This window comes from Lutzomyia longipalpis, chromosome 1, assembly GCF_024334085.1.
Source record: "Lutzomyia longipalpis isolate SR_M1_2022 chromosome 1, ASM2433408v1".
NCBI classification, from domain to species: domain Eukaryota; kingdom Metazoa; phylum Arthropoda; class Insecta; order Diptera; family Psychodidae; genus Lutzomyia; species Lutzomyia longipalpis.
In genome coordinates, this window is record NC_074707.1 from 27851024 (window position 1) to 27865640 (window position 14617).

Genomic DNA, 14617 nt, shown 5'->3' on the forward strand with positions numbered 1-14617 from the left:
CAGGGAAGCAAATTATATATTAATTAGAAAAATAAAGAATGAAGAAAGCAATTGAGATACAACTTTTACATCTTCCGGCTGTGAGGGAAAACTTTTCCCCAAATGTTGACAAATTTGGATTACAAGAGCACGCTTTTGTCCGAATATTGAAGCTCACCCATTCTTGCTGGAAGACGCTGTGTGAATAGGAAAATACGGGAAGAATGCCTTGGAGGGGAGAGACCGAAAAAGCTCCCTCCAATAGATAGTTGATTGGTATTCAAATGGCGTCTCTTGTGGCACTTGGTGAAATAGACGCAACAGCAAAAGGAGTGGGGAAGAGGAGGAAGATGAGGAAAAACAAAAAGTCATATAAATCAATGTTTTGACATCAATATATTGATGATACTGTAAAAATATGTACACGAAAATCCGTGATATTGAGAGCGAATTTCCTGGATGAGAACATTTTCACGGAAATACGTAAATATATTGCATAATGCGCACCTATGTACGTATGGTCATTAATTAAAATTTGGTGTCTATCCGGAATACACACATTTATATTTGATTATTTTGTATTTATTGACTTTTATCTGCGGAAACCAATAAAACTCGCATTTCATCATCACACGTATATTATTCAATTATCACTCTTTACATAAATTACATCAGGGAGGGGGCATCTAGCTGAATAGAAAATCCCCAATGATAACGAGCAAGAGCTAAGGGAATTGTTTGTGTATTCATAAATACAATGTAGTGTAGAATTTAGCATTATTAGGATTTATACATCTAACCCTTTTGTGTTCACATCATTTCCATCAAATTCTTGTGTAGTTACAATATAAAAAAAAAAATTATGAATCGAGCTTTTGTTATATGTAAAGTCATTTAACGACATGTCAAACTTAAAATTTTTAAAAGACATTGTTGATTTTAGTAACAGTTTTATAAGAATAAGGACGCAAAAGGGTTAACTTTCCAATAAAAATATAATTTTCCAATGCATGCTACTCTTCTTTATAGTTTTTTTGATTGAGTAATTTCCAGCACATTTTATATATTTTATTTTATCTCATAGTGAATCAAACAATTTCTTTTTCAATGACCTATATAAATGTAATGTACATAAAGTTATATAATTTATCATAAGTTTTTCCGGTGATGGATCATTTGTTTTATGAGATTTTTTCTGTTCTATAAAATTTTATTTGCTAGAGTAGATTGAATATTATTCTATTTCTCTTGAGAATTTTCTGGTTTACACCAAGGACCTTACTTTAAAGCAAAAATATTCTTTCAATGGGAAAATATTTTTGCATAAATAAAAGTGTATTAAATGTTATTTTCAAAGCGAAATATTTCGCCTCAAAGGAAAATTTTTGTTTTTTGTATATAAAGATAAGCATCGAAATATAATAAAGTTTTTTCTCTTTTCTGTATTCCATAAATATTTATAATGTATCTTTTCTCAACTTTTGGTCGTATTAAAATACAAGATATGCTATCAATAGTCACTTCATTTTATAACACAATACTTTATAGCAAATTCCAAATGTAGCGCATTCCTTGGTTTTCCGAGAGGGAGTGGGGGAGAAAACAAGAGGAAATTGTTTTGAATCTCATCCCAGAGCACACAAAAATCCCTCGTCTTTTCTTCTCGCGCAACCATCAGCGTTAGCTCCCATAGCGTGATAATTTTAATTCCATTTGAAACTCAAGATGGAACACAAAATTGGATGCTGCGAAGCTTCCATGGCGGAGGCATCAAGGAGCTCTATAGCAGCCAAAACCCTCCTAGAGCACCATTGTCTCCTTCCAAGTGGATTGGAATTAAGTCTATGCAATTACCAATCCCCTTAAAAGACTGCATTTTGTTTTAAATACAATCCAAGGCATACCACAGAGGGTGGAGGGCTCCCTGGGAATATATGTAAGTAATGTACACAGAAGTGTCGAGGGGTTTGCTGAGTGCGAGAAGACTTTTTGCCTCTTTTGCCTATTAGAATATTGTTTGCTCTAATTGAATGTGACATTGAACTACAAAATGTAATTTGGCGTGGTGTGAATTCCACATTGAAAATGATTTTATCCCTCCCCCATGGTTCTTTTGGAAAGCCCAACCCCAAGGGAGGCCTTGAGGAAAATTAGATAAAGATTCTCGTATATAAGTCCTCACAGGAATCCTTTAGTATTTCCCTCTTAATTTAATTTGTGTCGTCACGGATGACAGAATCAAGAAGCTGCGTGATATTTTGGCTGTGGTGACATCTGCTAAGATACTTTCACCATTGTTAATTTCTTGTGCTGAATTTCACCCCATTTTCCACCATGAGATTGCATGGAATTGAACCGAAATGGTTTCACTGGCAAAATCCAATAAAGTACCACCCCCAACCGCTAGACAAGTTCAATCAGAGAGGAGTTCAATATAAATTTTTGGTGGATAGGCAAATATTTTCCCAGAGTGTTGGAATTCACCTCCTTTTCACTCAATTAACAAAAGGAAGGAGAAATCCCCAAGGGAACCCCCTTGACGTCCCTTATATACCCCCTTTGCCCATACACCCCCATATATAGGGCGATGTGCCCAGGACAAATCCAAATCCATCTCATCAACCTCCTTCTCCGGCAATATCGCACACGTTTTATTCACATGAACTGAATAATATTCTCTCCTCACTTCGGCTCGATCTGAATGTGAGGAAAATGTTCTTTTATAGGCCGGAAACCATGGTGTTCCGGACGAGGTTGCTCACCCCCGTACCCGCCCTTTGTGCGCCCTGCAAGATGGTATGGGATGAGGGTGGGTATGTTTTTGAAACGACCGGAACTTCGCATACATTCTCACCCACCATCTCTTCTCACACTTCCTCTCCACCACCGAAACGGCAAATCCTTACCCTAACCACTAATATATGTGAGCCCAGGAGCCCCAATTACATATAAAAGCTGAAACCTGAGGCTTATATTCAAAATGATATTCGCTTCCGGTATCCGTCATTACTCTATTCTTCTTCACCTTTCATGGTACACACCAATTTTATCCCCCCTCCGCTCTCTATATACGACACAAGCTCTATATAGCTTCACGACTAATGACACCATAGAGGAGTGACTTTAAGGAGTCCCCTCCGGGGAAATTAGTGACAAAGATTTCCCCAAAATATTAAGTGAAATTTTAATTATTTCTACTATTAAGAGCTTCCCGCGGTATCGCAGCATGGCATTTTGGAAAATAAGATTATCATTAGCAAGGGGTAAAGCAAAGAAAATAAATATGATTTTATTAAGAAAATTAAATAAAGACTTAATGAGCTTATGGAGGAATACAAACTGAATGAGTCTGAGTTTAAATTCAAAACCAGATCTTTCATATAGAGCTCGGCAAATTAATGTTGAATTTTAATGTAGTATGTTTGAACAATGCTGTTATTAAAATAATATTATATTTTCCATAAAACTACGTAGCTGAAAACAATACAGATGCTTAGGTATGAGAGCAAAGGAGTTTATTCATTTTAGAGGCATGTTAGATTTTCCACAGAAACGATCAGTTTGAAAATTTTTGAAAAAAAAAACTGATAAAAAATAATTGAAAAACTACATGGAAGACTAAATGGGGGAGTGCCCCAAAAAACTCCTCAGTACATTGAATCTCGTTATCTTCACATTTGGTAAAGGAGGCAAATTAAAAATTTGTATTTTGTTCTGCTATAAAGGTATACATGCAAACTTCATGAGTTTCATAGGCAGAATAAAAATACGATAAAAAGTATTATTTCTCATTTGCTTTCTTCAGTTTCTGCCCCCTCGACTTTAAACATCCTTTCTTTTGCGGTCTCGAGAGTTTTAGGACTATTAGCCCTCTGGGTGGGAAAATAAATTGAGTTTATGTGAAGCACGTGAGGAAAATTACCTTAAAGTTGATACTGACGAGAGACAAGAAATGACAGGAAAATAATCATCAATAATGTTGAGAGGGGTGTTTTTGCCATTCTTTTCTTTAGGTGTTTTCTCTATATCATAATCCCAAGCAAAAAGCAGCAACTTGGAAGAAATATTGTAAAATTGCTCCTGATTTTTTTCCTTCAATACCTCTCCTTTATATTTTATTGCATTTGGTAGAATTTTTTTTCGGGATCCACATTTCAGCCAGGGAGTTTAGGGAATTGGATGGATTCGGGGTGAGACAATGTGAGGGACATACTCTGTGTGAATTTCATAAATAACAAGCGTTAAGGAAGTGTTTGACAATCGTACGATAATAAATCAAATAACTGATGGAAGTGAGACAACGGCGAGGATGGGTCGATGAGGGGAGGTTGCCGCAAGGAATGCCACAAGATGCCTCGTCGTGGGAACAATAACGTCATCGTTTTTCCCGACGCCATATCTTTTTCCCTATTTTTGTGCCATTTATGTATATTTTATGTAGATGACACACAAGGGTCACAGAATGGAAAATGAGGAAAAATCCCTATGTCTCAGGGTACATACACATACACATTCAACTAACGTCTACGATGGGGACCCAAAATGGGGAAATAGTGAAGAAGAACACCCCTTTTCGCCTGGTGCGATGTCATCTACTCAATGCCACTAAATATCCTGGCCACCACAGAAGGGCAGACGAGCGGAATGAGAAAAAGATGCCACACATTTTGCACACTCTCTATAGTGATTTATCACCCTGTACCATTAAATCTTCAACCCCTTTTTCCTTCTACATAACGCACGGTCCATCCACTCCCAAATGTGGGTGTTGAATGTTTGCCGAGGGGAAGTTTGCTGCCAAAAAAAAAACCCCAAGAATTCTCCCACACCCGGCCGTCCATTCACACTCTTCAACATATTTTATTTCATTTTATTCCCATAAATTTGTGGCACATCGCAAAATTTTTACCCCCCACATTGAGATAAGTGAAGATGCGACCACAGAGTTGAATGCCGGTTCGGTTTGAAAAACTAACCACACGCTCATTTTTTATTACAAACCACAAGGCGCATGCCAATGGCAAATGATAAAATATTGGGAGGATAAAATGTGGGTCAGTTGGGAATGAGAGTCATTTTTTTCTTATAAAAAAATCCTAGAAATGTCCAAAGGTTTGAGACAGTGTGGAAATTTTTGAAATATTATTTTGGGAGTTTTTCGATAAGATTCATGATAAATCAAGATTTGAGCAGCCTTAAGTATATACAAAATTATAGCCATAGCAATAAACCCATTCACTACACAGAGACATTGCTGATTCTATGGGGTTAAAGATAGATATTGGATTTTTAGGTGCATAGAAGGTGTGCTTGCTTAATAGAGATTTAATGGTTGTTGGTATTTGGCGTTTACTACTTTTACGGGAAATAAGGGCGTAGTTGGTTAAACTTTGGTGAAATAATGAGCATTCTACTCATCATACATGAATGTTTTCTTTCGTTTAACAAATCTTTTAATTTTATCTAATCATTTTCAATATATTGCAAACAAAAAATAAAGTTGAAGAATTTTCCCAATATTTTCTGCAAATCATTGTTAAAATGTTCATTGAATTTTGCTGCAATCTCCCGAATAGTATCCCCGGGTTGTTGTCTGTATATATAGCACGAAATGTAGCATGAATATCACTGGGGAGTGCACTGCAGCTTCAATATTGAATTAATGTCAATTGCGCGTCTCACTCCAGTGAGAGCATAGAAATGTTCCCGAGTCATGAAGAATAATAAAAGTGTCGGTGGAAAATTACAGCGTGTATGTCTTCATGATTAAAGTGCCATCGTGGAGCAAGTCAAATAAGTGACAGCAGTAATATCTGGTATTTATTTGCTAAGTGTATTGCTATGGGTAGTTGGTTGCTCACACAGAGAAATGCATATCCTCTTGCTTGCTGTATATGTGTCTCCCAAAATCAACGGGTCTCTAATTATATATATGAATCATATGAATGAAACCCTCTCATGAAAGGTGAACTCTTCGTGGCCTCCCACAAGACAGTATAATAATTATGGGGGTGGGATGGCTAATTTTTGCCCTGCACGATGGTTTTGGGTTAGAGATATTTTTATCCATATAGCAAAGAGGAGTCTGTTGGAGTCTTCCGTGCGATAGTTTTCATATGGCGTGAAGGAAACTGTTTGAATAAATTACCCCTTTTCGGTTGACGCCAGAAAAACCTGATAGGTGGTATGAGGAGGGTGGACGATGAAGAAGGTGAGGGAATGAAGAAATGGGCGATAGAAAATGACGAGAATGGAAAAAAAAACCCTGAAGGGGGTTATCTTTCGTGTTTCTTTTCTTGAGGGCAAAGAAAAAGAAACGATTTACTCTTTCTTTGTTTTCTTTTCTGAAACCCACACTTTTACGGAATATCTGCTGACATTGGGGGGCGACTAATTTCTGATGTTCACGACATTATTTTTTTTATTTATTGATATCACAAAAAGAGACTTAACCTGCGATTTAATCAAGTAATCTACCAAAATTTTATTCACGTTTTTGTTAAACCGGTATAACCTTGATGCAAGGTTTTTTTTTGGATAGAGTATGTATTATGTAGGTAATTAGGCTTTGCATAATAATAGAACGTTTTACTAGCTTAAACCAAATAATTGTATTGAATTTAAATTAATTTGCAGTTTATGCAGTTTAATGTCACTTGATTATTGGGCTAATGGGTCAATGAGTAGCCAAAGCAATGTTTGGTATTTCAATTAATATTTATTCATAAATTAAGTAAACTTAAAATAACGTACAATCTTTTGATAAATTATTTGCCCCTCGCCATAAAAGCTAACACTCTGTCGCTTTACGTGCTCACGTTTGTTTCTATATTACGTCGGTGTTGCAACATTAAATGAATTTTCTCGTCTGGAAAAAACACTCATGAGGAAGTCTTTTGCAAAGTACGGTGAAGTGTTTGAAGATGTGGAATGTATAAAATGCGAAATGTTAAAAGAGAAGCGCTATGGTTGTGAAGTACAAAAAAACTAAATTAGATTTTCAATTATACGACTTCATTTTTAATTAAGTCATGCTCCAAAACGGGGAGTCGATGTTAAATTTTAAGGGTTCGCAGCGAAAATGACTGAGCACAAGGAAGGTGTTGTACGATGGGTGGGATGCGAAAAAAAGTCACTTTTCTATGGTGGTTTCTGTCGAGCTTTTTACGGGGTGGACGAGGGTGGCAAAATAAAATGAAATAGAAAAGTTGGTGGATTGAGTTAATTAGAATATGATTGGACTCGTGTTCATTCACCTCCTCCCCTCAAAAAGCTGCCGCGCGCTTTCTTTTACTGTCATCCACCAACCCCTGGCAGAAATTTTTATGGAGATAGCGCTTCTGGGGTGGCCCCTCTGGGTCTGGCATGGGGAAAATGCGGTATATTTGAGGGCCTTTCGTGTGCCTTCCACCGCACTTCTTCTTTTCCCAGAGAGAAAGAAATGATGGTCGTGGAGGTTGTAATAATAATTCTTATAGGTAACAAAATGGTTATTGCCGTTCCTTATCGCGAGCGTGTGTAATGTATAGGACTGTGGGTCATAAATTTCACTGCAAAATAACAAATCTCACAACTTCTTTTCATGCTGGGCTGTGGCTTTTCGCATCCATCCCCGGGAAAAGTAACACAAGTTCCTTTAACATTGGGAATATTTCTCGTAATTCACTTGATGTTATATATATGTATGTATGTACATTTTCCAACCCGAATTATAATCGTAAAATCACAAAAATTCCACTTAAATTTTCCCCAAGAGACCACCAACAACAGGTTTATGGGTTAACAAACTCAGAATAATAGATGGAGAGAAAACTAAAGGAGAAAACAATGCCATAGAAAACTCATTAAAATTCTCTCATAGAAATAATTAACAATATTCACCTTTTTACAGTAAGTTTCAGAGGAGTTTCTTTTCTTGATTCTTCTTAAAGTTTCTGTATCCTCAATATAGAATATATACCTAATTTAAATGATTTCTAAAGCTTTAAAAAGTCCTTTTTGTAGTAAATATTTTATAGTCTTTCTTAAACTCCAACAAATTGTTGTAAAGCAAAATTGACTATTTTTTAAAGTTTAACTTAAATCTCTAAGGTTAAAATAATAAATAAAATCCACGTGCCTCTATATAGCCTCGTAATACTATCAACGCCCATTCAAGTTAATGCGCGTGAATTGTCAAGTTTAATGAATCTTTTAAAAATTCTGATTAAATAATTATTGGATGGAATAAAACGCAACAATGTATTAATTGAATTAATCCAAGAATTAATCAGTCACATTGTTGCACCTAAAATATGCACTTATAAATGACAAACACGATACTTTTTCAAGCTCAGTATTTGATAGGATCCAAGGGATGATACACAACAAAAAATCAATATAATCATTCCGAGTAGTATTTTATTGCATCGTATTATTTCCTATAGAAGGTGCCTTTTCAATCGATTCAGGATGAAATTCCTTCTAATCACTGCAATTATTGTGCAGATTGTATTTCAATTTGGAATGTCAGACAAAGTCGTTCCACGACGGGATGAGCATGTACCTTTATTGAATTTTTTATAACGTCGTTTCGGAGATTTTATTGAATAAAGATTTTCTTGTTTTTCACAGTACCCACCCCCGGAGTTGTTGAGAGCTTTGAGGCCAATTCACGATATTTGTGTGGAGAAAACGGGCGTCACAGAAGGTAGGAAAAAGAAGGAAATTAAATTTTAGCATTGTACGCTCACAAAAAAGTGCTTTATAAAATATAAAATTAGAACAATTTTGCATTATTTTCTCATACAACCTAAATATTCATATATAAACATCTTTAAGTGCTCCGTGTCTTTCTCTGTGTTTTTATTTTTCAACAATAATTCGCATGAGTTGGGGTGGAATTTAAGATTTCATAAGTGAAAAATAAACGCAGTCTGATAAGGCTCGTAAAGTTTTATTATCTTTCACCGTCATGGTGAAAGCGCAGAAAAAGACACACCACCACCATGCGAAACTCATGAAATTGTGCTTTAAATCAATGTGCAAGAGATTAAATGGAGGTCCTTACTCCCAAACAAAGCTAGTTGGTATTTTCATGATGTTTTATAAACAAGAACATAACATTAAATTCTACATTATGTAGTTTAAATTAAACACATAAATGCTTTATAAAGTTAAGTTTCGTTTTTCCCCGACTGTATTTATTGCTACAATATGTTTTGCTTGAGCAAAATATAATTTTTTCTCTCATTTAAAAATTTTATTTTTTTCTGATTTTTATTTTCCATCTCACTTCTTATGTTTTCCGTTTACATTTTAATGTTAATTCCCTAAATAAAAAATCATGTTTATGTACATTCAGAAGCAATCAAGGAATTCAGCGATGGAGAAATTCATGAAGATGAAAAATTGAAATGTTACATGAATTGTGTCTTCCACGAGGCTGAGGTTGTCAACGACAACGGTGAAGTCCATCTTGAGAAGCTTCATGATAAGCTTCCAGCATCAATGCACGATATTGCCCTTCACATGGGCAAGAGGTGCCTCTACCCCGAAGGCGAGACTCTGTGCGATAAGGCATTCTGGCTCAACAAGGTAAAATCTCATTTGCAGCCCCATAAAATCTTTAGGGAATAATTAAAAAATTTCTTTTTTTTTCACAGTGCTGGAAAACTTCCGACCCAAAAGTGAGTTTTGCTGTATTGACTCTTTTTTTCTCTTATTCTCTTTTCTTGTTTATGAAATGCTAAATTAATGAGTGTTTTGTTCTTCTTTCTTCTTTTCCAACCCACAGCATTACTTCTTGATTTAGATATACATACATATATGTATATATTATGTGCACATAATAGCAGAAATGAAAATCATGGGGACATTTCTTCAACATTCCTGGGATCTTGCCAAGAGGATTCTAGGAGTATTATATTTAATAAAAAATATGACATGCACTAGTTTTGTGACTAACCCTGTCTTGCAGAGGAAGACGTCAAAAAAAGGCAAAATTTTGTGATTAAAACTGTGAAAAGTAGAAAATAAATCAGTATGGCATTGAGGGATGAATATTGATTTATCTCCCCCATCTTTCCCATTTTCACTCAACTTGGAAATCATTGAGAGGGTTTAGTCTCGATGATTTCCTGCTAAAGAGAAAGTGTGATTAATTGATTAAAGTTCGATTTGGGAGAGGGGTAGAGGAGTGAAAATTGACGGCAAATTTTCTCATTTGTATGGTTAAGAAGGGGTTCACAGTTTCATAGGCATTTTGCAGCATCATGCTTTGTGAAATATCACCTTGTTCCTCTTCTCACGATATTAAATTAATCACTAAAGCGATTAACGACGAAGCATGTTATGGGGTTTGAATTGTAAACGAGGGGGCGACGCTTTTGTCGGGTGAAAGAGTTGGGTTTTGTGAAAAATTTTCACATTTCAGAATGACACGGAAAATATTCTTTTATGCTCACCTGAGGGAAGGGTGGTAATTAAAAAAAAAACTCGGAAATTGTTCATTACGGCAGCAATTAAAAAACATTTCTACAAATTTTACAACACACCGTTTGGGCTGTACAATTGATGGGTTTGCTTGCAATACTGACGGGATGTGCTGAAGTATAAAATGTCATGATGGTGCTGAGATCGTGATCACTGAGTGGTGGAAAATAGTGAAGTGAACAGTAAATATCTCAAGATGATGATGATAAGGTTTGCAGTATTCTTAAGTGCTCTAGTTTGTAGTGTTCTAAGTGTTGAATTGCGTCGAGATGAGACGGTGAGTTGGAGTAAATTGAGCGTGAGATAAATTAAAATCAAGTATGGGTTCACAAGAAATTTCGAGTTTGTATGCCAACTTCTTGAGTCTATTTAACGGAAGTTTATTTAAAAATTCAATAAAACCTTACAACTGGTATCTAAAGAATTTTACATTCTTCAATATCTTCATATTCACATAATTATGTATTATTTAAATATTACGATCATTTCTTCCGAGAAAAGGACTTTTCTTTTTTTTTTTCATTGTTTCGCAAAAGCAAATACTTTATTTTTTCTTTCTCGCTATTTCAGTACCCACCACCGGAGCTTCTGCGAGCCATTAAAATCGCACACGATGTCTGCGTACCCCAAACTGGTGTTCTCGAAGGTATTTTTCATCCCCCTGCCCTACAGGTTTTTTTCCCTGGAAAAAGCCCTACGCCCAACTTGTAATACGTTCAAGTTTATGCTCTGTTGCTCTGAAAAATTCAAGCGAGACCTATCGACAGCATATTGAGCCTTAATTCACAATTTTTCATAAACAATTAATTTTCATTGTATATGTATGTACATAATTATAATCATTTCTCCAGAATTGTTTAAGGAAATGCCAAGGTCAGAAGGTTTTTTAAAATGAAACTTTTTTCCTCGTTATTTAGAATTGACTTATCTTCCCTGTTGAAGATGGGAAAAGGGAAAATTTTAAAGCATCAGAAATTAAGCTTTTGAGAAAGATCTTAGGATTATGAGTCAAAATTCCAGGAAGAGGTTTTAAGTAATTTTGATGCAGTAATAATAATTCATGGTATTTTTCTCGGAAATTATATCGTTTAAATTGTTGAGATAACGTCATGAAGCAATCGACTAAAGACTTACTGACTGAAATTTTATGAATTCGTTATGGAATCTAAAGCTCCTATACAGATGGATTTAAATCTCAAAGTCTTAGCACGTTTGAAGCTTTTTAATTCTTTTTTGACAAGTTTGTCGCACATAAAAGACAGCGAATTGAAGTTAAATACTTCATCTACATGGAGATTTCCCAAATATTCATTTTTTCTTCATAAATTATAGATTTGGTTAATTAGATATCATTCAAGTGATTCGAATTTAACTTACCAATCTCTTCAAAATAAACTGTAATTTTTTTTTTAATAATAATTGCTAATTACGCAAAACTTGGTACATATTTAAAAACACTTTAGCTTATATTAGTAACAGACATGGCTTAATCATGGCATTAACGAAAACATTGTCGCCTAACAAGGATCTAATAAAGTTTTAGCAACTTGTCAGACCTTGCAAAAAGATCACGAAGATATCTTTTCATTAGAGCCCATCGTAAAACAGAATTACCCATATGCCTTATACTACGTTATAGCATAAAAGTTTCATTTATTAAAATCGTAAAAGATTTATCATTTCCCACGTGTTATTGCGCATTTTTCCTTATAAAATCTTTATAAAATAAAAAAAACTATCCAAATTTAATGTGAGGGAGTTAATTTGCAATAATTTGCAGTTATTTTTTATAGCTATAACACCCGTTATTATTCAAAGTTTTATATTTTAAAAAGTATCGAGCTGTAAATTTTATTTTCCAAACGTAAAAGCTCGTTGTGTGTGTATGTATTTTAAGAGCATATTAAGGAATTCAGCGATGGAGAGGCCATTGAGGATGCTGCCTTGAAATGCTACATGAATTGCCTCTTTCATGAATTTGAAGTTGTCGATGACACTGGCCATGTTCACTTCGAGAAGCTCTACAATCGTATTCCGGAGTCCATGAAGGAGAGAGCCAAAGTCACAATGGACAAGTGCTTGGACCCTGTTGGTGCCGATTTATGCGAGAAGGCCTATTGGTTACACAAGTGCTGGAAAACTAATGACCCATCGGTAAGTGTATCCTCGCAATATGCTCTAGAAGACTCGACAATTTTCAAGAGCTTTCTCTCCTCTGTGCCACTTTGCAGCACTACTTCCTTGCATAATGGTGACCTTTCTACACTTTGTACCCTGGACTGGATTGGACATTCTTTCGCCGTAAGATATTTAAAGTGATGACTTTCTTGTAAAGTTTTGTAGTTTATAATGAAAAAGTGTTTCATTAAATAAAAGAATAGCAAATAAATACCTGTCTCTGTCATAATATTGAATTAAGTTTCAAACTTAAAGATTTCCTTAAAGTAACTTTCAACCACAATTAGTATTATCCATCTCCTCCATGGAGTTTTTCGTGTAATGATGAAAGTCAAATGGTGTGGTATGGGAAAGTCAAGAATGCTGGTGGAGGAAACTCTTGTTGAAATTTAATTTTATCCCTGGGAAAATTTTAATCATGAAAAACTTTTTACGCATCTCCATGGGCTAAAAGCATTCGTCCTTTTTGCTTTTTCCACCCACACTGTGGTATTTAAGGACACAATATAGTAGGAGGCATGAAATATGAGTAAAAGCCTAAAAGTCGGCCGTAGGAAAAAGTCCTACGAGCTTCTGGCTGGATGGAAAAGTTTCTATATGTTTCGTCTTAATAGCAATGCCTAAAAATGATTGTCTTTTAGTGGAATGGGAAAGTCGTAAAAAAGCGACATACACTAAAAGGAGTTAATGATTAGATAATTTACTCTTTCCCTTTACCCAGTAGAGACTACATTAATTTATCGCAGTGCTAAAAGTGACCTTTCTTCGGGGGATTTCATCAAAATCCAATTCAACCCCATACCCGCCTCCAAACTTTTCGGTGGATTTACGAGTTTGTGCAAATCTTGTTTGGTGAAATGGGATCTCGGGGGGCGACAAACGAAAACAAACATGAAAACTCAAAGTAAAGATAGTTCTGGTGGGTGTACTGGGGGTGTAACCCCGAGGAGGGGGATTGGGGTTGGGCTGTGGGTCGAGGGTTTCTCAAAAAGTTCATACACCACCGTTGAAGGACGGAAAATGAGTTGAGTGTTGATGGTTCACGGATATTAATTCGCAAGAAAGAGAAACAGCATTAAACTATTTAAAGTTGATATTTTGTAAATATGAAACTTCAAAATCTGATTAAAAGTTTTAAAATTGCGAAACGAGCCAAAAAGTTGCACATAAATTCACTTTTGGTGCACTCTCCACACCCAACGACTTTATGTATACTTTCGCAAGCTTTATACCAAGCAAACCCTCATACCAAAATTCAGAGGAAGTCCAACTAATGACTTTTACTCTCATTTTCATACAATTTTCCTACCATTACTCAACTCCAAAATCTCGAATTGTTAATTTCATTTTCATGGTGGATTCTTCTCTTCCAACCCACTAAAATTCAATCCCTTTAGAGAGGCAAAAGAGCTTACGTAATAAAATTAATTTTCCATCACACCAAGTGAAGTGATAACCAAGAAGAAATAATGAAATCGACTATTTTTTAGTGCCACGAAAAAAAAGGGGATCACTTTTTAGGGGAGCTTTTACTTACCGCCTCGCACTTCGCATGTGAGAATGAGATTGTCGCCCTCGAGCAATGGACCAACAGCACCGGCCACATCACGTCCGGAAGCATCGTATACAAGAATCTGATGCGGTGGAACTGGAAAATACAAGTAGAAAAATCTTGTTAAAAGTCAACATCTGTTGTGGACAATGCATGGTGGGAATTGGGTAGACATATCTGTTTTATGAGGCTATATGTTATGTTTTTTTTTCCTTTTTTAAGCATTACACTCTGACTTTCAAACTGTGGTCTAAAAGAGATACTATTTCTCATATTTCTCAAATCACTTCCTAGTTACTTGCCTAGTTGGGGTTCAGAATTGTGCCAGAAAGTCTTAAAAAGTTATTTAAAACCCTATAAAAAAGAATAACAGCTAATAAGATGTATAGGAGGGTTTTTAGGAATTCTCCTTAATAACGATTAAGACTCACATGA

General features: G+C 35.5%; 3 protein-coding genes across 4 annotated transcripts in view; 2 read left to right on the forward strand and 1 right to left on the reverse strand.

Moving 5' to 3' along the window:
- LOC129797437 (uncharacterized) overlaps window positions 1–14617 on the reverse strand; it is a 165271-nt gene that overhangs the window by 30821 nt on the left and 119833 nt on the right. Inside the window, exon 6 of one of the 2 annotated variants that reach the window (XM_055839991.1) lies at window positions 14168–14278. In XM_055839991.1, the coding sequence (XP_055695966.1) occupies window positions 14168–14278 (111 nt within the window). Of the gene's footprint in view, window positions 1–10424; window positions 10560–14167; window positions 14279–14617 lie in introns of those variants that run through there. The other variant, XM_055839992.1, reaches the window with a different exon arrangement.
- On the forward strand, window positions 8266–10020 carry LOC129797778 (general odorant-binding protein 83a-like). Its single transcript, XM_055840619.1, has 5 exons — window positions 8266–8520; window positions 8593–8668; window positions 9323–9555; window positions 9624–9647; window positions 9755–10020. The coding sequence occupies exons 1-5, from the start codon at window positions 8431–8433 to the stop codon at window positions 9770–9772; spliced, it is 441 nt and encodes a 146-aa protein (XP_055696594.1). The 5' UTR covers window positions 8266–8430; the 3' UTR covers window positions 9773–10020.
- Window positions 10600–12841, forward strand: LOC129797780 (pheromone-binding protein-related protein 6-like). The gene is made up of 4 exons (XM_055840623.1): window positions 10600–10729; window positions 11023–11098; window positions 12350–12606; window positions 12684–12841. Exons 1-4 carry the CDS (start codon window positions 10649–10651, stop codon window positions 12699–12701), a joined length of 432 nt encoding a protein of 143 aa, XP_055696598.1. The 5' UTR covers window positions 10600–10648; the 3' UTR covers window positions 12702–12841.